The sequence below is a fragment of the Stegodyphus dumicola genome, chromosome 2, assembly GCF_044657685.1.
Source record: "Stegodyphus dumicola isolate Sdum_Otavi_A_Nest chromosome 2, ASM4465768v1".
Classification (NCBI taxonomy): domain Eukaryota; kingdom Metazoa; phylum Arthropoda; class Arachnida; order Araneae; family Eresidae; genus Stegodyphus; species Stegodyphus dumicola.
This window is the reverse complement of record NC_140769.1, coordinates 238,068,330-238,093,648: the sequence shown is the minus strand read 5'-3', so window position 1 is coordinate 238,093,648 and position 25,319 is coordinate 238,068,330. Positions and strand designations below refer to the sequence as shown.

At 34.2% G+C, this 25,319-nt stretch overlaps 1 protein-coding gene across 5 annotated transcripts in view; it reads right to left on the bottom strand.

Annotated features, from left to right (window-relative positions):
- LOC118184736 (protein sprint-like) overlaps window positions 1-25,319 on the bottom strand; it is a 309,002-nt gene that overhangs the window by 51,716 nt on the left and 231,967 nt on the right. For all 5 annotated transcript variants that reach the window (XM_035354458.2, XM_035354463.2, XM_035354482.2 and 2 more), the window contains one exon: window positions 2,808-2,938. In XM_035354458.2, coding sequence (XP_035210349.1) covers window positions 2,808-2,938 — 131 coding nt within the window. The remainder of the gene's footprint in view (window positions 1-2,807; window positions 2,939-25,319) is intronic.

Below are 25,319 nucleotides of genomic sequence, written 5' to 3'. Positions count from 1 at the left end.
AATGACTTATGACTAAATAATTCATATAGTGTTGAAATCCATCAAGAAACTGGTAAAAGATAATCTGTATTCCCTTCTTCACCTTTTATTTTTCTTTTTTACTTATTGATACTTTAATTGGTATTGAACTCATACTAGTGTTTTTTGTTCCCCCCCCTTTTTTGATGAAGTGTTGAGTGTGTCCACATGTGCCTGCCCACGTATGCTTAGTATTTATTTATTTATTTTTTAACTTCAAATTCTGAAACTAAATTTCCTCTTTTTAACTACACACTCAGTAAAAAAATAATTTCACAGATTTTTGGAGTCTAGCCTAAATCTTTTGAAGTCTAGCCTGTCATGAATTTATTATTTCTAATGTTGATAAAGATAAGAAATAAAGCACATAATTTATATAGTGCAGACTGCTTTTACACAGTTTCATCTTTTGAAGTCTAGCCTGTCATGAATTTATTATTTCTAATGTTGATAAAGATAAGAAATAAAGCACATAATTTATATAGTGCAGACTGCTTTTACACAGTTTCATCCATAAATTCCTAAAAAAATTAACATAATTAAAGCTATCATAAAATATTTTTGCCAAAGTGAAATTTTATGCACATTTTCTCATTGAGAAAGACCAATTAAAGCCTTTTTATTGAACTTCTCAACAAATACTTCAGCACTAAAGAATAAATACATGAGAATGCAGTACGGAATCTCAAGGATATGAAGGCTCTCTCAGAGGAAATCTATGAAAAGTGAAGGGCAACTTCAAATTTCAATGATAATAATTATAATAACCAGAATAATAATTTATATGTCCTTCTATAACAGCAGTTCTTTTTCCAAATTCAAAGATATAAATTATAGTTTTCCTATTATACAAGACTTGTTTTTGATACATTCTTAAAGTTTACTTGGATAAACTTAAATTTATAAGTATTTTAAGGATGAATGTTAGCCAAAACACGTTAATATACAATTTTCCTCAAATCAGATATTTTTGGGTAAAATATTCATAAATACAGTACAAAGTCTTTAATCCGGATGTCCATAATCCGGAATAATCTATAATCCGGACCTCAAAACTACAAACTTTCTGCGCATGCGCATAATACCTTTACGTGTGCGCATAATACCTTTCAGCGTGCGCGTTTAATGTATAACGGACGGTATTAGCTAGGCTAAAATTATCTAATTATCTATTTCAGTTAATGTTGCAGATTGCGTTGTTCCTTAATCATCTAATTGGATCTGGCTTATTATTTTTTGCAGACTGTTAGAGCAATTTTATAAAAGTAAGCTTGAACTTTTGATTATGTCAAAAAGAATTTCCAATTCTGGAGCTGCCAAAGCGAAAGCATGTTTCGATGTCCATCAAACAAAAAGTGGAATTGCTGCAAAAAATGGATAAAGGCATACTCTTTGTTTCTCTAACCATTCCGAAATCTGTTTATCAATTTCACACTGCTCTGGGGGGGGGGCGTCGCCACTCGCAATGAACTGGAAGTTGATCTGTCAGCACTATCCTTATCTTCATGGCAGACATTTTTATTTTATTCAGCTTATAATTCATTACTAAATGTAGCATTTCATCTCGATGTACTCCGTCTTTGAAATGATTTAAATCAAATTTCTCATCATTATAAATATCACAAATACACATAAAATAGTTTTGTGGTTACAATTTTCTAATTTCGACTATGCGTAATGTATGCTTTACGCATGCGCGCGTTGAAAGAAATGTTTAATAAAGTAAACAAATAAATATTAAGCTTTTTTTTGTGAATTTTGATATTCTTTAGATCATAATTGCTCTTTATTTTATAAATTACGGTTTCATATTTTTAATTTTATAATTTCTGCATGCCATCTTACCAGATTTAAATTGATGATCTATAATCCGGAAAAAATTTTAATCCGCAATCGCCGAAGTCCCAACGAGTTCGGATTAAAGACTTTGTACTGTACAAATAAAAACATTTCCCACAGCTAAACTTTAATGAACTTAATGATATAACTTAAAATTCACATTTTGTTAGGAAACATGTACAGTACAAAGTCCGTAATCCGGACTCATCGGGGGACTTCGGCGATTCCAGATTAGGGGTTTTCCGTATTATAGATCATCAATTTAAATCTGGTAAGATGGCATGCAGAAGTTATGCTATTAAAATTATGAAACCATAATTTATGAAATAAAAAGCAATTATGATCTAAAAGGTATCAAATTTTACAAAAAAAAAAAAAAAAAAAAGCTGAATATTTATTTGTTTACTTCATTAAGCATTTCTTTCAACGCGCGCATGTGCGCATAATGTATGCGCATTCTTTACGCCCATGCGTAAAGTTTGTGGCTTTTGAGGTCCGGATTATAGATCATTCCGGATAATGGATGTTCGGATTACGGACTTTGTACTGTACACACTATCACATGGCATCAGTATGTAATGCCATTAAAAAGTAAGAATGACAGCAAAAAATATAAATGCATATCTGAATTTAGTTTACCAAAACATACAAAAAGCTACTTACTGAACATTTTGTAGTTGAGTTATTAAAAAACAATAAATATTTTACTAGCCATATGCTGCTCAACAATCATTTTTAGAAACTCTGAAATTGGAAATGCTTGCATAGAACATGTCTGTTTAATACATGTCTATTTAAAGAATCAAAATCTGTAACCAACATTTCACAAAACACATAGGCAAATACACAATTTTTTCTTTAGTTGCATAGCATCTTTTACTTCATCACAGAATATATACAAGAGCAAAAATAAACATAAAAGTAAAGGAAATGGCGAAAAAAAAAATTACTTGGCAAAGGATTCGTGGTCCAATGCGATGTCATCTGTAAGTCCATACTCTTCTCTTAAAGGTGAAGGTATTGCATCAGGGAATAAATCTTGCAGCATCAAATCCAAGTCATGAGCAACACCACTAATGAGCTGAAAAAAAATATTACTTAGATGTTTGCAGAGAAATAAAATATGACACATATCAGTAATACTATAAAATATGAGAATAATTACATCTGATACAAACAACATTTTTGACAAAAAGAGAAAGCAAATCTGCTTTTTTTACAAAACATTATGTCTCAAAAACAAATCACAACAATAAATACAGTCAAAAGTCGTTAATTCGGACACCCATAATCCGGACCTCAAAAGCAAAAAATCTTTCTGCGCATGCGCCGCGTTGACGCATGCTCATAGGCGTTTTAAGCGGGCGCGCAAGACATTTACGACTGCGCATATGCGTCTGCGCAAGCGCAGAATACGTTTTCGCGTGTGCGTTTAATGTATAACGGACGGTATAAGCTAAAATTATCTAATTGTCTATTTCAGTTAATGTTGATGATTGCGTTGTTCCTTAATCTTCGAATTGGATCCAGCTTATTATTTTTTGCAGACTGTAAGAGCAATTTTATAAAAGTAAGTTTGAACTTTCGATTATGTGAAATACACTCATGTCCAAAATTATCTTTACATACCCAAAAATGATGATATTCAATAAAATATCGAATCAATGTGATCCGTATTTGCAGGGAATGTGTGAAAACGAAGCCTAATTAGCATTATCCAATCAAAAGTAATCAAACGGTTTGTGATATGCAAATCTAGGCGCTACGTCATCCAAGGGTGAATCAAGCGCTTTGCGCAAACTGAATATTTGAGTGAATTTCTACAACATAGCGTTTGATTTCAGTGTGTAGGGACTCAAAACGGTCTGTTATGGCTTCGAAGTATAATTTGGAAGAATCTGTAAAGTGGCGAATTATCGGCAGTTTAGAAGCAGGGCAGTCAATCATGGAAACAGCCACATGTCTGAATATTTCAAGACAGACAGTCTCTAAGCTATGGAAACAGTTTCAAAATGATGGAAGTGTTGTAAGGAGTCCTGGACAAGGTCGGAAACGAATGACAACTGCTTCTGAAGATCGGTATCTGGAATTAACTGCTCGTCGTAACAGAAAGGCTACTGTTCGCCAGTTAATTTCAGAGCTTGCAGCCGCCACTGGAACTGTTGCATCACGGCAAACAATATACAGAAGGCTTAATGAAAAAGGCCTTTATGCCAGAAAGCCAAGGGTATGTGTTTTACTGTCTTCACAGAAAAAGAGGGATCGCTTTAATTGGTGTAAAGAACATCAAAACTGAACTGAACATCAATAGTCTCATGTTTTCTTTACTGATGAGTCGCGGTTTAGTTTAACTGGTGATTCTAAACGTGTTTACATCTGGAAGGAGTCAGGAACACGAAATGATCCCTCGAACATTGTGGAACGTGACCGTTTCGATAGTGGAGGTATGATGGTATGGGGAGGAATAATGATCGATGGACGTACGCCCCTACACGTGTTCAGCAGCGGATCTGTGACAGGCCAGATATATCGAGATGAGGTCTTAGATCCTTATGTAAGACTTTTCAGGGGTGCATATGGACCTGACTTTTTATTTATGGATGATAATGCCCGTCCACATCGAGCAAACCTCGTTGATGAATTCCTTGAAAGTGAAGACATTAAGCGAATACCTTGGCCACCAAACTCTCCTGACCTTAACCCGATAGAGAACTTATGAGACTACCTTGGAAGAGCAATTGCACGCATACATCCTCCTCCTAGAGATGTAAATGCTCTGAAGACGGCATTGCTGGAAGAGTGGAGATTAATTCCCCAAACTGTGGTTAACAACGTTATTTCCAGCCTTAAAACACGTTGTGATATGTGTGTACAAGTCAGGGGAGATCATATTCCATATTAAATTCGTAAGACTTGATTCTTTTTCTGAATCATTCCTTTTTTTCTTAACTCTCTTTGTCACACTTTATTACCATTTTTATTGTTTCATGCTACAATTTTATATCATATGAGGTGATCTTCAATTTTTTCTTTTGCATTTATGTGTCATCATGTTATGTATGATTCCACGAAAATTCATTAAATTATAAGTCATAGTCTCTGAGAAATCCGTGAATTTATGCATGTAAACATAATTTTGGACATGAGTGTAGAATTTCCGATGCTGGAGCTCCCAAAGGATCTAGAAAACGAAAGCATGATTCGATGTCCATCAAACAAAAAACGAATTGCTACAAAAAATGGATAAAGGTATATCCTTTGTTTATCTAACCGTTCCGAAATCTGTTTATCAATTTCACGCTGCTCTGCGCGGGGAGGGGACGTCGCGGCGCGCAATGAACTGGAAGTTGACCTGTCACCACTATCGTTATCTTCAGGGCAGATGTTTTTATTTTATTCGGCTTATAATTCCTTACTAAATGTAGTATTTAATCTCGATGAACTCCGTCTTTGATATGATTTAAATCAAATTCCTCGTCATTATAAATATCACGAATACAAATCAAATAGTTTTCTGGTCACAATTTTCTAATTTCGTCTATTCGTAAGGTACGCATGCGCGCGTCGAAAGAAATGTTTAATAAAGTAAACAAATAAATATTAAGCTTCTTTTTTTGTAAATTTTGATACCCTTTAGATCATAATTGCTCATTATTTTATAAATTACGGTTTCATATTTTTAATTTTATAATTTCTGCATGCCATCTTACGAGATTTAAACTGATGATCTATAATCCGGAAAAATCGATAATCCGGAATCGCCGAAGTCCCGACGAGTCCGGATTAAAGACTTTTGACTGTAATAATGCATTTTATAGAACTTTGATATTTTTGTAATTCAAAATGTACAAAAAGCATTTATTAAAACTCACAAATTTTTCACTTTACCCTTTTTATTTTTTACCAAATTTTTCTATTCTTTAAATCACTGAAAACAACTACTAACTTGGATAGTATACATTTGTTAGATGAATATATAGCATCATTTTATTAAATACATAAGTTTATTTGGAAAATAAAATGAAAATTTTTTATGAACATCAATGCTGATTCCACAGAATAAAATATTTTTGCCATAAACTCAGTACTTATATACACATTTAAAAAGACTGTAGAAAAATTATAGGCAGAAAGCATAAAACAAATAGTAAACATATAATCTTAAATGGAGTACTGCATTAAAGCCTACTCACACCAACCCGTTTCTTGAAACGATTAAAGTGGTTACTCTAATTTAGATGCAAAATTAAATTTTGTATAAAGTCCTTCTTGTACCTCAATAAAAGATATGAATAAGCTGGATCTAACAAGACAGATCAATCTGCAACCAGCTTTTTATAAGCATAAACCATGAAAGTTATGTTCAAAGACGTAAGTCATTAAGCTCAGTTTGCTTAACTGTAATCCTGTACAATGTCTGTTTATGCCCAGGTATTTACACTATTTTTTTTCTAGGCTCAGCACCAGATCAAAATACTTTAATATTTTTATCAAGTAAGACTCAGATGTTAGATGCATGTTTACAACTTGCTTTCAATAGGGTCTTAATAAATGATGGGGAAAAGGAACTGAGTTTAAAACTCCAAATCTCCAAGTTGATAGATCAATGTATTTAACAATTTAAAACAAATAGTACCTACAATGAGGGTTATTCCTACCACACTTCACTGTCATTTTCATACATTTCTTCTATCATTATAAAATACATAAACAGATTAACTTCACACCACAAAAGCACTAGCCATTTTGCCACCTGGGAAATCTCCTGCAGGTTCTAAATTTTGCTGCCCAGTGCCTGCTTAAACTCTAAAAATTTTGACCTCCCAAAATTTTGTTGCTCAATTCTTCTTTGAATTCTAAAAATTTTGTCACCTCTAAATTTTGCTGCCTGATGTGGCTGCATATGTTGTGTGGAGGTGCACTAATTTATTGATCATGTATATCATGAAAATTGAATATAATTGTAATGAATGCCAATGTCAGTGTAAACAAATTTTTACGATATACTAGTCCTTCTAAAGTCATCTCTTCATTTTTATAGGGATATTATGAAATCATTAGCATATTTTTGTATGGATGTTAAATATGGGAAGATGCAAAAGCACAAGAAATAATACGGCACATTTAAAGAAAATTCTTAACGTTTTATAAATTAATTAGATCACAATTAAAAGCAAAATGTTGGAATCTGGGAATGATTTTTGATGTACACACTGTACAACATCTTAATCACGCATATTTACAACTTAATTTATGTGATGATGGTCTAATGATGTAAAAATGATTTATTTACAATTGGCATTAGGAGTCTTGTTTCCCAATATGTCTGGGTGACAGAATTGAAACTTTTAAATGCAGAGCATGTGTTTACATGTTCATTGTTCAAAAATTATTCTGAGTCAAAAAGGGAACAAACACACTGGAGAATCTGTGCCTAATGTATGAGACGTGCGTTGAGGCAATCGTGTTCTATCAAGACGAAATGATGCCACATCTGTAACACAAGGAAAATCCTCGCTTCAGACACCGCCAACCTTTTCCTGAGCTTTTAAGCACAAAATTTGATTCATGAATTTAAAAATAATAACTGCAATAAAATTTTCACATTTTTTCCCATGATTATTAATACACATCAAGTCTTTTACATGATTTAAAAATAATAACTGCAATAAAATTTTCACATTTTTTCCCATGATTATTAATACACATCAAGTCTTTTACATGATTAATTGAAAGACACACGACACAGGCGACTGGACGACCGATATCGTGTTTTACCGTGGCCAGAAGACTGCACGGTGGTGGTCTGTTTGCATGACGCCCTGTACGGTGTGTACCTCTAACGCCTGCCCATCGGAGAAGGCGTTCTCTGTGGTGCCGGGAACACCGGAATTGGAGAGACTATGAATGGGGACGAGTACTCTTTACAGATGAGAGCAGATTCAGTCTGAGTAGCGATTCTCATCGCATACTCATATGGAGAAAGCGGGGAAGTCGCAATCATCCCTCGAACATCATTGAAAGGGACAGGTATGGAGGTGGCGGTGTTCTCATTTGGGGAGGCATCATGCTTGGTAGTCGTACAGACCTTCACATCTTCGACGCAGGTTCAGTCAACGCGACCCGTTATTGTAACGAGATTCTTCTTCCATATGTGCGTCTTTTTAGAAGCGCTATGGGTCCGCAGTTCCTTTTCATGGACGACAATGCACCATGTCATCGCACAGTAGCTGCCGAACAGCTCTTAGAGAGTGAGGATATTGAACGTATGGATTGGCCGGCACAAAATTTGATTCATGAATTTAAAAATAATAACTGCAATAAAATTTTCACATTTTTTCCCAGGATTATTAATACACATCAAGTCTTTTACATAATTTAAAAATAATAACTGCAATAAAATTTTCACATTTTTTCCCATGATTATTAATACACATCAAGTCTTTTACATGATTAATTGAAAGACACACGACACAGGCGACTGGATGACCGATATCGTGTTTTACCGTGGCCAGAAGACTGCACGGTGGTGGTCTGTTTGCATGACGCCCTGTACGGTGTGTACCTCTAACGCCTGCCCATCGGAGAAGGCGTTCTCTGTGGTGCCGGGAACACCGGAATTGGAGAGACTATGAATGGGGACGAGTACTCTTTACAGATGAGAGCAGATTCAGTCTGAGTAGCGATTCTCATCGCATACTCATCTGGAGAAAGCGGGGAAGTCGCAATCATCCCTCGAACATCATTGAAAGGGACAGGTATGGAGGTGGCGGTGTTCTCATTTGGGGAGGCATCATGCTTGGTAGTCGTACAGACCTTCACATCTTCGACGCAGGTTCAGTCAACGCGACCCGTTATTGTAACGAGATTCTTCTTCCATATGTGCGTCTTTTTAGAAGCGCTATGGGTCCGCAGTTCCTTTTCATGGACGACAATGCACCATGTCATCGCACAGTAGCTGCCGAACAGCTCTTAGAGAGTGAGGATATTGAACGTATGGATTGGCCGGCACGATCTCCGGATCTCAATCCCATCGAGCATGTATGGGATTTTCTAGGCAGACGCTTGGCAGCTCGTACCTTACCACCAGTAACGATTCCGGAGCTTCGATTGGCGCTGCAAGACGAATGAGCAGCAATGCCTCAACAACTCATTGACACCCTCATTCTCAGCATGGGCAGACGCTGTGAAACCTGCCTAGCAGTCAGGGGAGATCATATCCCCTATTAAAGACCGGATGTTTCTTGCTGGACACCCATCAGAGGGATGTTTCGGCCTTCAGTCGCATTGCGCTCCATGCTACTTTTTCAATAAAGCTTCTTTTTATCCCTCTGATTTTTTTTTAGTAGGTGTTGCTTACATTACTCATGTCCTTACGTATTGGGGATCTTACGGTATTAAATGCGTTGATTTGGAAAGCTTTTGTACAAAGTTATATTGAAAAAACCGTCTCATCCTTAATTTTTGCACACCAGTGTACATCGCGGACGAATACGTAGCAGATAAAACAAATGCAAGGCGAAAACGTCGTGCGAGAAAAACATTTCAGTTCAGAAACACCCTGGTAAAAACACTGCTGTAAAAAAAAGAGGTTAAAAACATTGCAGTTTTTAAACATCGTCATCGAATATATCACAGTAAAAAACAAAGCGCCTACAAATCGCAGACATGCGTTTTCAGGCTTTAAAAATCCTATAATAATTTGTGTCCGCAAGAGGAAATAAGGAATATTTTGAATTTTATATTTCACATTTTTGAATTAACTAATAAACTTTTGCCACAAAAACAAGAAGGAAATTTAAGCATTCTAAAACTGAAAATGAGTAGAAAATTAATGCTAGGTATATCAGTTAATAGAATTTAAATCTTATGTAACACAGTTTATTAATAAAAACATTAATTAATTAATCTCTATAAAATTTTATTGGTAACTTTTCATGAAGAATAGAGTTTAAAAAAAGATTGGGAAAAGCAAGATGAGTAACTGCATGTGGTTACCTCTATTACAATCATTTAATTAATTATTAAATTATAAAACATTGTTAACTGCTTTGAGTAGTATTAATTTTCTACTCATTTTCAGTTTTTGAATGCTTGCTCTTAATTTTTCAGCAAAAATTTATTAGTTGATTAAAAAATATAAACAATCTTTAATCTTTCTTGCGTTCACAAATCATCATGCGAATATGCATTTAAAAGTGAAAAAACGCATGTGTGCGATGTTATAGTCTTGCGATGATTTATCGGTGCTTTATTTTTTTAACTGGAATATTTTCGACGACAATGTTTTAAAACTGCGATATTTCTGAAGCATTTTATTTTCAACAATGATGCTTTTTATAGCATTAACATTTTGTCTGTTACCTTTATTTATTAAATATCACGTTTTTCGCACTTAAACCAAAAATTCAGTTCAAGAAGCAACATCGCAAAATCGTTTTAAATTGAGCATATCTTCAGAATTTTCGATACAGAGTCTCGATCGAGCGCTGGAGATAAAAAAAAAAAAAAAAAAAAAAAAAACTGAAATGTTTCAGATTTTAAATTACGTCCAAAGGGGCGTTTTTTAACATTTTGTGTGTTACCTTTCTTTATTAAATATCATGTTCCTCGCACTTAAACCATAAGATCCAGTGCAACAGCAATATCGCAAAATAGTTTTAAAACGAGCATATCTTTAGAATTTCCGATACAGAGACTCACGCGCCGGAAATAAAAATGTTTTTTCTGCACAACGTTGCCATTGCTCGCTTTGAAATCCTTGAGTTTGTTAATCAAAAATTCGTCAAAGTTTTAAAAAATAGGAAACCGATCATAAAACAAATTTCAAATTTCAAATTTGGTCTTCCACATGCTCATATTCGTTGGAGGATTACGTTATTCAAAATTCGATGACTCTATGTACCGTTATTTTATGACAATGTGAAAAATATACATACATTTACGCAGATTTTCATTATTTAATTTCTTCAAATATAATGCAGGACTCTAACATTTTATGGCAACAGTTTGAAAAGTGAACCGACATTTATCCGTCCGACGCAAAATGCCAAAACGAAACTAATAGTCCTTCGGGATTCAAATCCCTTTGGACTAAAAATTGGGAGGGGGGGGGGTTACAATGTTGCCACTGCTCAAATTGAAATCCTTGAGTTTGTTAATAAAAAAATTGGTTAAAATTTTACAAAATATGAAATCGATAATAAAACAAAAATTCCAAATTTCAAATTTGCTCTTCCACATGCCCATATCCGTATGAGGATTACGTCATTCAAAATTCGACGGCTCTCTATGTACCGTTGTTTTATCACAATGCGAGAAATATACATACATTCATGCAGATTTTTCATTATTTAATTTCTTCAAATATAATGCAGGACTCTAACATTTGGTGGCAACAGTTTGAAAAGCGAAACGGACATTTATAGCGATTCAACGCAAAATCGCAAAACGAAAACAATAATCCTTTAGGGACAAAGCCCCTTTGGACTAATAAACATTTGTGGCGTCTTGGAAGTGCGCGTGGTGTCTTGGAAGCGATGTTGGAGTGCGCATCGAGCCTCCGACATTGGTGCCTATTAATGTGGGAAACTTAAAAAGAATTAGAGAAGTTTTAAGAAGGGTAGATATATAATAATCTCATCTGTGGAGGTGTGCGCATTTGAAGCCTTAAATAAAGTCTTTTTTTTTTTTATTTTATTTTTTTTTTTTTTTAAATGTGTCTAAAGTCAGATAGAAGTCTTTGATGAGTGCTGAGAGGATATTAATTACGTCATGACCCCAACGGTAACCGAGACGTGATTTGAACACGCACATTGTTATCAAAAATTGTGAATATACATATAACTAATTCACATAAAACATTAATATTTGCTTTAAATTAATTATACATAATAGGTCAGATAAAGCGGGCTCCTTTGAAATATAGAAATGTAAGTACTATATTATAATATTAATATGTAATGCACTGTAATATGGATAAATAAATGTACCTCAGTTTTAAAATGCTAGAGTTACTTATTTCCAGTTTTATCGCTAAAAACAAGGGCCATTGTTTCCCGATTAAGAATGCTCTCCGAAACAACGCCTCCCTGATTATTTTCGATAAAACCAAATTTGCGGTTAAAGCAAAGATAATATTTTGTTCAATGAAGTTCGGCAATAAAAACACTAACTGCCAGTTGGCTAGACACTATCCATTAATCAAACACAACACATAAATCAAAATTGCTCGTTAATCAGATACGATGACTGACATGAAACTGTTACAATGTTTTTACTTTAGAGCTCGGCGGTTATTTCGTAAACTGCTCTTTTAAAGGATACTAGGCGAGTATATAAATCATGCATTTTCGTACGTACATCACGGCTGCGAAAATAAAAGGTAGCGTTATATCTCTTCGTTAAGGTTATTACTGACCAGACACAAACGCGCGTGAACTGTTTGCCTCTTCCGAAACTTAACTATTTATTAATAATCTCACCTGTAGCAGATAAGATACATATTACAGAAAGCCTTCGATAAACTCAAGTTATGTAATATTAATTTTTATCTTTGTAGTCAGTCTCTACATAATATTCTTAAAATTAAAAATATCTGATTTTTATTTCCTTGTACGAAGTAAAAAGGAAGTATTGTAATCGCAAAATGTTTCAGGCAGCATATTTCAACGAAAATATCCATTTTGACCGCTATCGAATGAATTTTAACGATGTTTTTGCGTGATATCTGTACGTAAGGACAGAATAAAAAACACCTTTCCCCCAAAAAATTATAAAAATGCTTTAAAATTAATTCTGAAGAGAATTTTTCGCGTCTGTACGAACGTATGTACGTACGTGCGTACGTAAGTATCTCGCATAACACGAAAACGAGTAGCCTCAGAACGTTGAAATTTTGTATATAGGACTGCTATAACATGTACATGTGCACCTCGTATTTTGGTTGCAATCGGCCGCACCAAATGTATATAAATACTATATTTATATATATATATCCACTTTGTTACTCGGCACAGTGATCTCAGTTTCTTTACTCTTATATGTTTGTATATTGTACATTTTTGCTTCAAAATTGATTGAATTATGTTGTTCTTATCTTCCGGTTAAGGGTTTTATGCCTTTCGTAATTCTGGAAGCAATATTTGTACAATTATCAACAATTTAAAAGTTCTTTAAGAGCGGTTAAGTTTTAAATAACATGGCGGACATATTTGTTTACATTTGAAACAGCAGAATTGTAGATTTGTTGCCAATCTGGAGAGACTAAGCTTCGCAACAACAAAAATAACGCCTTCATTTATTATTGCGAATTAAATCATGCTTAATCCTTTCTGGAATTTTTTCGAGGAAATAAGTGTTTAAGATTTACTTCGTAATTTTTAATACAGATATTTTGAGTTTTTATGTATTTTTGCCTTGTCGCGAAGTGAGAACTGAATTAATTGAATGAGAAATACTAAATCGTCTGTGAAAAACTGTTTCTTGTCTGTTTTGTTTGCTTAATTTCTTTTATACATCGTTCTAGCTTTATTATAGTATTTGAATAGAACATGTGGCAACGATAAGATAATTCTTCAAATGATATAAATTTTGTGCATTCAGAGTGTCGTTATAGTAAACAAATATAGTGAATTTTAAAGAGTGCATTTATTCTATTGTGGTTTATGCGCTGTCGACGAAGTAGATTTTATTCAATCCAATCAGTTTAAATGAAATTCAAGAAAAAAAATGCGTATAATTTAATATTCCGTACAAGGAAGTCATGTGGTGTACACATCAGATTTTTTTTAATTGTATACATATTTTTTAAAGCATAGTCATTAGACGTGTTCCAAATCCATATCTACATATTGTTAAATGGAAGCTATATCTTATTGCATTAACCAATGATTATTTGTATTAGTATACTTTGTTAAACAATAAACATACACTTTGTTAATGTAATTAATTATATGTATGTGCGTTTCAAATATAGGGATAATTCAAGTAACGAGCCAGTTGTTTTTTAAGCAAAATTAAAAGTTTTTATCAATCAACTAATAAATAAATTAATTAAAATTTAAATTTCGCTCATTAAATATTTATTAAACATACACAAATAATAATAATAACGCAGAGTAAAAAATTCAAATTTATATTTATGTTCAATCTGAAATTTAAAATTTCGTATCTGCAAGACATTTTTATTGATTATAACTTTGTAAATCAAACATACTGACGGCTAAATATAAATATTTCACATTGACACTTATTTCAAATAATTCTAATAGCTTTAATTAATCATTAAAAAAATAAAGCGATAGTGCAAAAACTCGTAACTAAGCATACTTATTTTTTTGGTGTGTGTATTTAATTATGGCAAAGCCCACTGGGGCTATCTGCCTAAGGGGAGGGATGAGAGATGCCTTTGTGGATGACTTTCTAAGGGAAACTGGCTCGTATACACGTTACACATGGGGAAAACCACGAAAAAAAAAAAAATTATTTTTTTGAAAAAGTATGAATAAAATTTAGTCAAATCCGTATCTTCCAAATCTTTGAACAAGTTTTATATCACATCCTAAATTAAGTAGCTCAATTTATAGTAGTTCTGATGCGTTATTCACGTTTGCTTTAAATGGTAATAAAAACTTTTAATGGTAATAAAAATAGAACTACAATGATAACTAGAACTTTAAATAATTAAAATCTTGAAATCTTTAAAATACCGTATTTGTAATAAATACATAATTTAAATGTATTCGCGGGTCGAATAACGTTGTTTCATGGGCCATATGCGGCCCGCGGCCTTCCAGTTTGAGACTACTGGCATGAATAATAAATTAGCATATAATTAAGACACAATAACACGCCGAATAAATACTAATTCAGAAGTCAAACAACAAAAATCAGCGTTATATTTACAAAATTTTCACAGGACTATCGAAACTAGTCCTGTGAAAATTTTGTAAATATAACGCTGATTTTTGTTGTTTGACTTCTGAATTAAATTAGCATATATTGTGTAAGCTCTTTGAACTCTATGCTATTTAAAAAAGAGTGAGAGAGAGTTACATTTTGTTTGGTTTTATGTGATTACGGCAAAGCCTCGAGGGCTATTTGCCTAAGGGGAGCTATATCTTCGGGGAGGACTTTTTAAGCGAAACTGACTCTTATATACGTTTCACATGGGAAAATCACGAAAACATCCATGCAGCCAGCCCGTTCGCGGGATTCGAACCTCGGACCAAACTAACACTTCAGCGATCCCAAGCTCGGCCGCTTGGGGGCCAGAGAGAGAGAATTACAGCGCATATTAAGTAACTGAACAATATAAACATTTCTGTGCTCCTTCACTGCATAACTGCTGGGTCTAGTATGCGACACACTGTGCTTGGTCTTCAAACTTTGTCGAATCCCGGAATCCTTAGAACTACGAGGTTTTTTCAGAGAACCCTACCGCACCCTTAGAAAAATATATCTTAAAATAACATTTAAAGTACAGTAATATATTATACGGACTCTATGTAAAGACAATAACAAATATTGCATTTTTTATTGAAAGATTTTAACATTAAAAAATCTGAAAGCTTTCAGATTTTACATTACGCCCAAAGGAGGTTTTTTTTTTTTTTTTTTTTTTTTTTTTTTTTTAAACTTTTCGTGTGTTACCTTTATTTATTAAATATCATGTTCTTCGCACATAAACCACAAAATTCAGTTCAAGAGCAATATCGCAAAATAATTTTAAAATGAGCTTATCCTTCAGAATTTTCGATACACAGTCTCGCGCGCTGGAGATTTAAAAAAAAAAATTCCATACAGTGCTCGCTTTGAAATCGTTGAGTTTGATCCAAAATTCGTTCAAATGTTACAAAATATGAAATCGATGATAAAACAGAGTTCAAATTCGGGCTTCCTGATGCTCATATTCGGTGGAGGATTATGTTATTCAAAATTGGATGGCTCTAGGTACCATTGTTTTATCACAATGCGAGAAACAAATATACATTTTTGCAGATTCTTCATTATTTAATTTCTTTAAATATAACACAAGGCGATAATATTTGGTGGCGACAATTTGAAAAGTGAACCGACATTTAATGTTTTCGAGGCAAAATGCCAAATCGAAATTAATAGCCCTTCTGGGCTAATTAATATAATTTATTCATTAATAGAATTAAATTATGTTCTTGCATGATGTGACAGGAGTGTGCTTGCATGTTTTTACACAAGCTGTCAAAGTCTAGCTCTGTTGAAGTTATCTGCAGTAGCGTTTCATATTCTGCTTTTAATTTGTCACTGTATTTTTTTTTTTTTTTTTTTTTTTTGCCACACACGTCAAGAAAGATTTTTCAGTTGAATACGTTGTTCCGAATGACATTAAAATGTTTATAACTGCGTGAGAAACTTCTGGGTATTCATGAACCTACAACCAAAACTTTATGAGTTCCTCTTGCTTTTAAGCAAGAGGAAAAAAATGCGTATAATTTAATATTCCGTATATTAATATTATTAAGATTTCAACGTCGAATCTGTTGTTATGTCGTTAGATGCTCCCTTTCCTTCACTGGCAAGCATTCTGATTTATCGCAGTGCTCGAACGCATTTTTTACACAATCATACCAGTGGCGTAGCGATGGAGGGGCAAAGGGGTGTATGATGTCCCGGGCACCGCTCGCAAAGAGGCGCCAAATAGTCTCCAAAGGAGATTTTTCGGGAAAATTTCAGTTTTTATTTTGATCGATTTCTGGAAAATATATTTAAAATTAATAATTATTGTAATATAATTAATAATTTATTTTCTTGAGATATCTGATAAAATGTTTGCAGTACATCAAAGAAACATCTGCGCATACAAAACGTTCTTTCTGACCACTTTATTTCTCTAAAATAGAGATATATTTTACTTTTTTAAAACGAAATGCACGCAGAGCTCTCGTTTTTTATTTTAAAACAATAACACGACATTGTCCCGAATTTCTCAAACATATCCAGTTTCCAGAAACCGATTCCATAGTCTGGAAATGATATTTTGGGAAACTCCTACCGCTTCCCGCTACTATGGATTGCGTTTGACTCTCCCGTAAACGACTGATGGCCTTCCTGGCTACCGATTCAAATAAGTCATCTTTTTGAGACATCGTATTTTCACTGCTACAAAGTATTCAACGCGTGTCAGTTGTTTTTAATCTCCTATTACATAATGGTGTTGGTTGGTGTTGGTGTATTTAATTATGGCAAAGCACACTAGGGCTATCTGCCTAAGGGAAGGGATGCCCGTTCGCGGGATTCGAACCTCGGACCGAACTACCAGTGTTCAGCGTCTTTACCGCTCGGCCGCTGGTGGGCCCCTATTACATAATGAATGCTGTAGGTCGCTCCTTACTTCTTGTCTAAAACACATAGTTTTGGACGTCACAGACTAAATTTGCATATTCCCACTTTGCAAACGTTATAACGTTCCTTTATAATCTCTTTTATTTCCTTTTTTTTTTTTTTTAAAGGTTGTCGATTATATGGTTATTTTATACCGACCCCACAATATCCCCTAATTGTTTTGAGCAGTGAATGTGACTGCAAGATGTTACTCCGCAGTAAAAAAAGAAATTGAACCTAAAACTCCATTACAGATCTATAGAGAAAATGTTTTTTTCAAACCTAAGAGTCGCACTTCAAATACTCGCTTTATTTCATTATCAAATGCTACCCGTGAACGTTCGTTCAGCAAATTAAAATAAATTTTGACATATTTACAATCAACGATGGGACAAGATCCCTTAAGTCATCTAGCATTTTTAAATGTGGAAAGAGAAAAATATGAAAGAATCGGCTTTGATGAAGTAATTGACAAATTTGCTTCATACAAGGCAAGAAAAATGTATACATAGTAATTAATTGTATAAATGTATTACAATATTGTATTATTATTAATAAATATATCTACTTCTCTATAATATATATTAAACTTTTAATTGTATAAAAATTGTACATTTTTAAAAACTATTATAAAAATATGTAAAATAAATAATACTTTTTTAACTAATTCTAGATCATCGTATGTCTGATTTTTCCGCCGACACAGATACATTTTCGAATCCAATGCTAGTGCAGTTAGGTAGGGACTATTCTTAATATATTTTAGAGTATTTTATGGCACATTCAACATTTATTATTTGCATTATTTTCTTATTACGAATATATCCACTATACATAATACTGTGTTTTTTCGAGGGCGCCAAAAAGGTATTTTGCCCCGGGCGCCAGTTCTGCTTGCTACGCCACTGAATCATACTTAGTTTTTTTTCTTCTGGGACATTCACTTTTATAGTTTCCCGCAACTGAAAATGATGCTCCAATATATAATTTTTAACACTGTCGTCTAAATATTGTTCATTTTCCATTAGAAAGCTGCTCAGTTTTGCGCTTCATTCTCTTTGACATACGATGAAGTTTTAAAACTAATCTGCAACTAAATGTATCTTTATATTTTTTAGTTAATAAACGCTAGTCAACTTCCGAATCTTTATTTTCACTCGCGGAACCCTGGGCTTTGACTTGTCGAACCCGGTGTTCCGTGGAACACAATTTAAAGATCATTAAAAGGCGTGGGGGGGGGAGAAGTCCGAGTATTATGAGGAAGAGGATCATATTATTTCTTTTGTACGTGTTCGTGGATTTGCAGTGATTAACGACAACACTTGATGAAGAATGAAAACATAATTTATTGGCCAGTATTACTCAGGACAGCTCCAAAAACACGTTTACAGTTGTCGGAAAACTATGACAAGCACGCTGACATAATTAGGAACACAGCCTTCAGGCTATCAGGCTATAACGGTGAAGATAGTTTCACGAAAAAGCACTAGAGTACAGCTCCCGACTCGGTTCGGCAGTTGCCGGAAATCAACGCACTGTCGAGACTTTCCACACTACAACTCGTGATGCTCTTGATAGCCTCAACGATGCACACTCTTGATGCACTAACTCGCGAGACACTTGACGACCAACTCGACACTGGACTGACGATCAACCCGATAGACTGCTACTCTCGTACAGGCAGGATTTATATAGCTTCTGGCCACAGCCTTCTAGAACATTCTGGGCCAAACCAGTAAGAAATCGTTCTAGAAGGTTCTCCACCAGTCTTTGTCATGTCGCCAAATGGACGATTTCGCGTTAAATCTGGAAACTCTAAACCCGCTCTGTGGGGAAGCTATCTTACCGCGGCTGCGCATTTCGTAACAGTATCTTTATATTTTTTAATTAATAAACACTATTCAACTAGTGCAAATGCTTTATAATTGACCTTTCGAATTTTTATTTTCATTCGCGGAATCCTAGGGAGCGACTTGCCGAACCCGGTGTTCCGTGAAACACAATTTGAAGACCACTGCTTTAAACGATAGAGAGAAGCCCGAAAATTATGAGGGAAAGAATCTAATTTATTAGCTTGAAGAACGGCGTTTGAGATTAACAGCGTTATACGCTGTTTTAACACTTTATCGACCGATCGCCTATTAATCGGCTTTTTCGCCAATGCCTTACCGACCGATAGCCTAATAATCGGCTTTTTTTCGCCAACGCCTACCGACCGATAGCCTATTTATCTGCTTTTTTTCGCCAACGCCTACCGACCAATTGCCTATTAATCGGCTTTTTTTTCCGCAACGCCTACCGACCGATAGCCTATTAATCGGATCAAGGATCAAGGATCAAGGAAGTGCAATTTACGGAGTTCATAGGCAATTACGCCTTTACCTCCACATCTTCAAAGGAAATTTAATCATCCGAAAGAGCCTATTAATCGGCTTTTTTTTTCCGCAACGCCTACCGACTGATAGCCTATTAACCGCTTTTTTCTCGGGGCTACCTAAAAATAGCCTATGAATCGGTAGCCATCGAGATAAACAATTGCCATTTGCTATATTATCTGCATTTTGTTATTAGTGTTGAGGTACATTGCTCACTTGCATTAACTGCGTTGCTTCGTAAACTCCCCCATTTTCACACCGCTTTTAAAAACTTTACCGTTCACGATGAGCGAAAAAAATGGTACTCGAAAGTTTTATTTAGATTATTTATCAGACTGTTCTGACAGTTATTCAGAACAGGAAGAATCTGCGGCTGAGCGGCCGGTCGGACGTGCGTATGCTGTTGAACCGCTAGCGGTCGGTAAAGTATTAAGCAGATGCTCATGCGATCGCCCACTAATGGTCAAGTGGTTAAGGCCGATGAACACTGTAGTTCGACCTAAATTGGAATATCGAATGAATGGGCTGCATGAGCATTTTTAATTTTTTTTTTTTTTTTTTTTTTTTTTTTTCACGGGGGACATAAATACGAGTTAGTTTCTCTTAAACGTCCTTCACGAACACCTCGCGCTGCCTCCCATTAGGCAGGTAGTCTTTGGATTCTGTACTATAATTTATTAAATAAACAACGTCTGAACTCACTGCAATATTACTTAAAAAAAGATGATGACGATTGAAGATTGGCAGCTAAATTATTATAACAGTTCGAAAGGAACTTACATAATTAATGCAGATATAATTGACTTTTATAAGCTTTTATTTAGTTGATTCATTGTGTTTGCCGCTATGGTTAAGTTCGTTACCAATTTTTAAACTACTTCCTGATAAAACATAGTTTAAATTTTGTACAAATTCTGCTTGTAAATGACAAGCAATGGGCCGGGGGCGATTTTTCCAAAATTCGAATGATTATTACTTTTTTTTTAAAAAAATTAATGCTTAGACGGTCTTTGGCATATATCTTCGTTTAACGAACAAACTAAAAAATCTAAGAATTTGACTGTTTGCACCATCGGATAGAAGGAAAAAAAAAAAAAAAAAAAAATTATGAGATTTTCACGACAGGTTTAATTTTTTAGCAAAATTGTTACATTTTGACGACCATTTGACGTTACAAAATTGTTGGAAGTAAAAGAATGATTATTCATCGTCGAAAAATTATTTCTGAATTGAATAATTTCACTGATAACGTGTTGAAACTAGAAAGATTAAAATAAAAAATGTGTAAAAAGTTTTTAAGATTATCTTTTATTTAAAACTTATAAAATAACTAAACTAAAATTGGAAAATAATTTACCACATACTATTTCAAGGGATTTTAACTTTTTCTGTCTCATGTACCCTTTCACCACTGCCAGAATTTCATTACTCCTTGCCTTACCAAAACTTGAATACAGATTGATTTAGATTTAGATTATTTTTTAACGTGTTTTATTAATTAAACTATAAATAATATAGAAAACGTTGATAAATATGAAAATTTGAATAAAAGCGGACTAACTGCGGTGAGATAGTTTCCCCGCAAAGCAGGGTTAGTGTTGTCAGAAAGCGGCAGGTAAAGACAGGGTTACCAGATTTGAAGCGAAATCGCCCATTTGGCGATATTTCATAGCCGGAGAGAGGACATTCTAGAACGTATTCTTAGAGGTTTTGTCGGGAATATTCTCGAAGGTAGGTTAAAGCTATATACACCCTGCCTGTACGCGTTGCAGTAGTATCTTGAGTTCTGTAGTAGTGTCTTTAATTCAGAAATTACCTTGAGAGCGACCGAACCGGGTCGGGAGCTGTACTTTAGTGATTTGCCGTGAAAGTGTCCTCACAGTTGTAGCCTGAAGGCTGTGCTGCTGATTGTTTCAGCGTGTTTATCGTAGCTTTTCGATGACTGCAAACGTGTCTTCGGAACTGACCTGTATTTTGATTCTTCATCAAGCGTTATCATCAATTATTCTAAATCCACGAACCCATAGAAAGCAACAATATCCATAAACTAAAACAAATGAGTGAACAGCTAAATAAAATGTTGACCAATTCTTCCTCCTGAAACTATAAAATTTCCCCTAGGGCAAATTCCCTCTGGTTGAGAAGCCCTTTACTAGTTTAATGGTAACAACAGATTAAATAATCCTTTTTGCAAACATATGACGAATAATAACAGTGTGGGCCCCTAAACAACGAAATCTAATAATTGAATTTCATTGCTAAAAGCCATTAACTTTATTATAGGCGCATCACACTTTTATTATTTGGGATTTAAAATTGTAGATGCATTTTATAGAAAGAATTATTTAATCCCGTATTCCAGTTAAACTAGACGATTTATTATTTTTCTACTTTTAATCCATTAATTAGTTTGAATTTCAAATTGAAGCTCGTTTTATAAAAACTTTATTCATTTATAATTACTTAATCAGGTTATGCCAATGGCTCAATTAATACAATGGCCTAATTCGAACTATTGGCGACTATAAAAAGAGATTTCTTCCCTCCCTTCACGAATTATTAGAAAAAAAGGGGGAAACCGAGTAGGGGAGAATTTAAGGTCTCTAAGAACCTATTATATGAATTATGACGGCTCTCGTCAGGGCGTCATTAATTATTAAGAGACTCTTTAGGCATCAAAGTGCAAGTTGCCCAACTCTTTTTTTTTTTTTCCCTCCCGTGGAAAAACTCATGTGTTTCCCTCTCCTTTTTAGGTTAACAAGTTTAAGACGGGTGAAATGTAAAGGCTTTCGTTTGGTAAGAGTTAGATGGTCTTAATCAGGTTATGCTTTTCTCAGAGGGATTTTTTTTATAACAACATATATGATTTCCCTTTCATTCAGATGTGTAACAGTAACAAATAAATAAATCTATACAGGTTTAAAAAAAAAAAAAAAAAAAAAAAGAGAGAGAGAGAGAGAGAGAGAGAGAGAAGAGATGTAAAATACAATACTAGGGATGTAAAATAAAATGAAGATTAACAACATCACAGCTTAAATGTGTAATTACGTACAAAAAGTGCAATATATAAGAAACCGAAATTGAGAAAATGTAATACTACAGATGACTCGCAAGTTTCCAAAAAACTTCTGGAATGCTGGTATAATTGAGCAAAACCACTGATATTTTTTCTGACAGAATAGCAAAAATTCATTAGGGAAGCACTGCAAAATTGGGGTAATTTATCGACATAATTCATGCTTCCAGATTTAACTTTCAGAAAAACCTTGTTTAATCTTAACTGAGATATTTGCTCCAGAGATGATTTGGTTTGGTTTATTTAATTATGGCAAAGCACTCATGAGCTGACTGCTTAAGGGAACGGTCGCCTTCGTGGAGCACTTCCTGTGAGAACTGGCTCGTAAACACGTTACACATGGGGAAAAACACGAAAGCGCCCAACTAAAATTTCATCTTTATAAATACTAATTTTGCTAAGTCAAGTTTTAGTTCTCAACATTCTAACCTAATACAATGCGTATCCGAAAAGTGTCAAGTGCGGAATAAAATAGTACACAAAAGGAATATACACTTCACAGAGAACAAGGCCAAGTTTTGTAAGGGGAAAAAAGAAAGAAAGAAGAATCAAACAGAGCGAAGAATATTCTTTTATGTCTGAAACATGATAAAATATTTACAAAACGATTATTCAACTTGAAATGGAGGAAATACGATTTTCAAATAGAGGATACATATAAGAATGATGTACATGCGAGTATAACAAAAGGATATCGCTATAATAAATCAGCAGCGTTATTAAGTTCTTTCTTTCTGCCCTCGAAGTGGCTGCAATGAGACGTTAAAAGAAGAAACAAACCATAATTCCAAAAATTTTCTAAGACGAACGTAGTGTACGTCACGTCAGAGGTCACAAGTTTTATTTCTTTTGATTGCCGCAGTTCTTGCTGAATGACAGTTCTTTTACTCTTTTTTCCAGGGTCAAGATAAGTTCAAGCGGCTTTATCTGACTCATCTATAAAGGCATTCACATCTACAGCGCTAAAAATTCGTTATCTCAATATAAACATACAAGGAATACAACATTACAACAACGTTCAAGATTTAAAAAATAATAATAATTAACCATATTACTTCCATGACGCATCTTAGAGTACGTAAAATATTGGTATAATCTAAACTTAACAAAGCAAAATTAAATTCCTACGAACTAACTTTGCACATTTCTGAATTCACTGAAAAATTTATTATAAACAGCAACTCGCATTATTAGTTAGCTTCGAATATAGCTTTTTAGAAGAATTAAGCTGGACAGTACACCAATACCGCTAAACACTGGTAGTTTGATTGCGGCTCGAATCTCGCCCAATAGATCGGTTGTACGTGCGTTTTGGGAATTTTTTCCCCGTATGTAATATGGATGCACGTTACCTTTCCTTAGAAAAGTTCGCTACAAAACAAAGGTATTCCTTCCATTACGCAAGATTGTTTTCCGTCAATATACGAAGCACTATACTATATTTGACACTATATACGGAGGGATACCCTGTAGGGTTTTTTTACAGGAAACTGGCACGATTCTACGTTACTCATGGGGCAAACCACAAAAACACCAACGCAGCCAGCCCATCCGCCGGGACTCGAACCCAGGACCGAACTACCAGTGTTCAGCGGTTCAGCGGCTACCGCTCGGCTGCTGTTGGGCTCCATTAAGAAAATTTGGTACTTATCCTTTAATATCTGTACTTATCTGTCTGGGGCGCCAAATGTGGTAACCTATTTATATTATACTCTCAATATCAATTACAAATAAAGGTTTCAAAGGAAAGGCAGAAGAAGGCGGCTTCAAAGGAAAAAGATTTAAAGGGAAAAGGTATAAAATTACAAATAAAGGTTTAAAAAGAAAAAGGAAATTTTTCTGTAGAAGATGGAAAGAATATGTTAACAAGTAATTCATAAAGATGGATTTCTTATTCGCTATATTAAGTAAAAAAATAAAGGATGTATAGGAAGAAAATACATGTAAAATGCAGGAAAGAAATTAAGATAGAAGAAAGGAAGATTTAACGAAGATTAAATGAAAGGAAGATTAAAGGAAAGAGAAGAACGAAGAAAAGAAGAAGAACGAAAGAGAAGAACTTCTTGAAGAAGAACGAGGGAATAAGTTTCAAACGTTTTTTACTAAGGATAAATTTCGACATTTTATAAAGAATTACAATGATACACTTCATGAAGGATTATAAAATACTACTTTAAGATTTTTATTTTTATTTATTTTTTTAATATGGCAAATATATATGTAATGTTGTAGTTTTTGTGGAAGATGAAACCAATTAACTTATTCATCACGGTCGGAGTGGTAATAGATATGACGCACACTGCAGATGGCATAATTACATGTAAACTCCTAGCAAAACTATAAACTCCTTGGATATGCCCAATATATCTTTATTACTTGACAATTTACACTGTGAAAAAGTAATGCGTACTAACTGTAGTGGTATTTATAAGGCGGAAAATTTTTGTTTCAATCCTGAGCAGCGATTGGTCAAAAGTATGCGACAATGAAAATACTGAGGGGAAAACACAGACTCCTTGAAGGGGGTTCCTTAAAAACTAGTAATTTAAAGGTCTATTCTTCAATTTGTTCCAAATAAGTTTAATAATTTTATTTTATATTTTGCATATATATAATGTTTAATGTACACAATGTAGAAGATGCGCGCTATA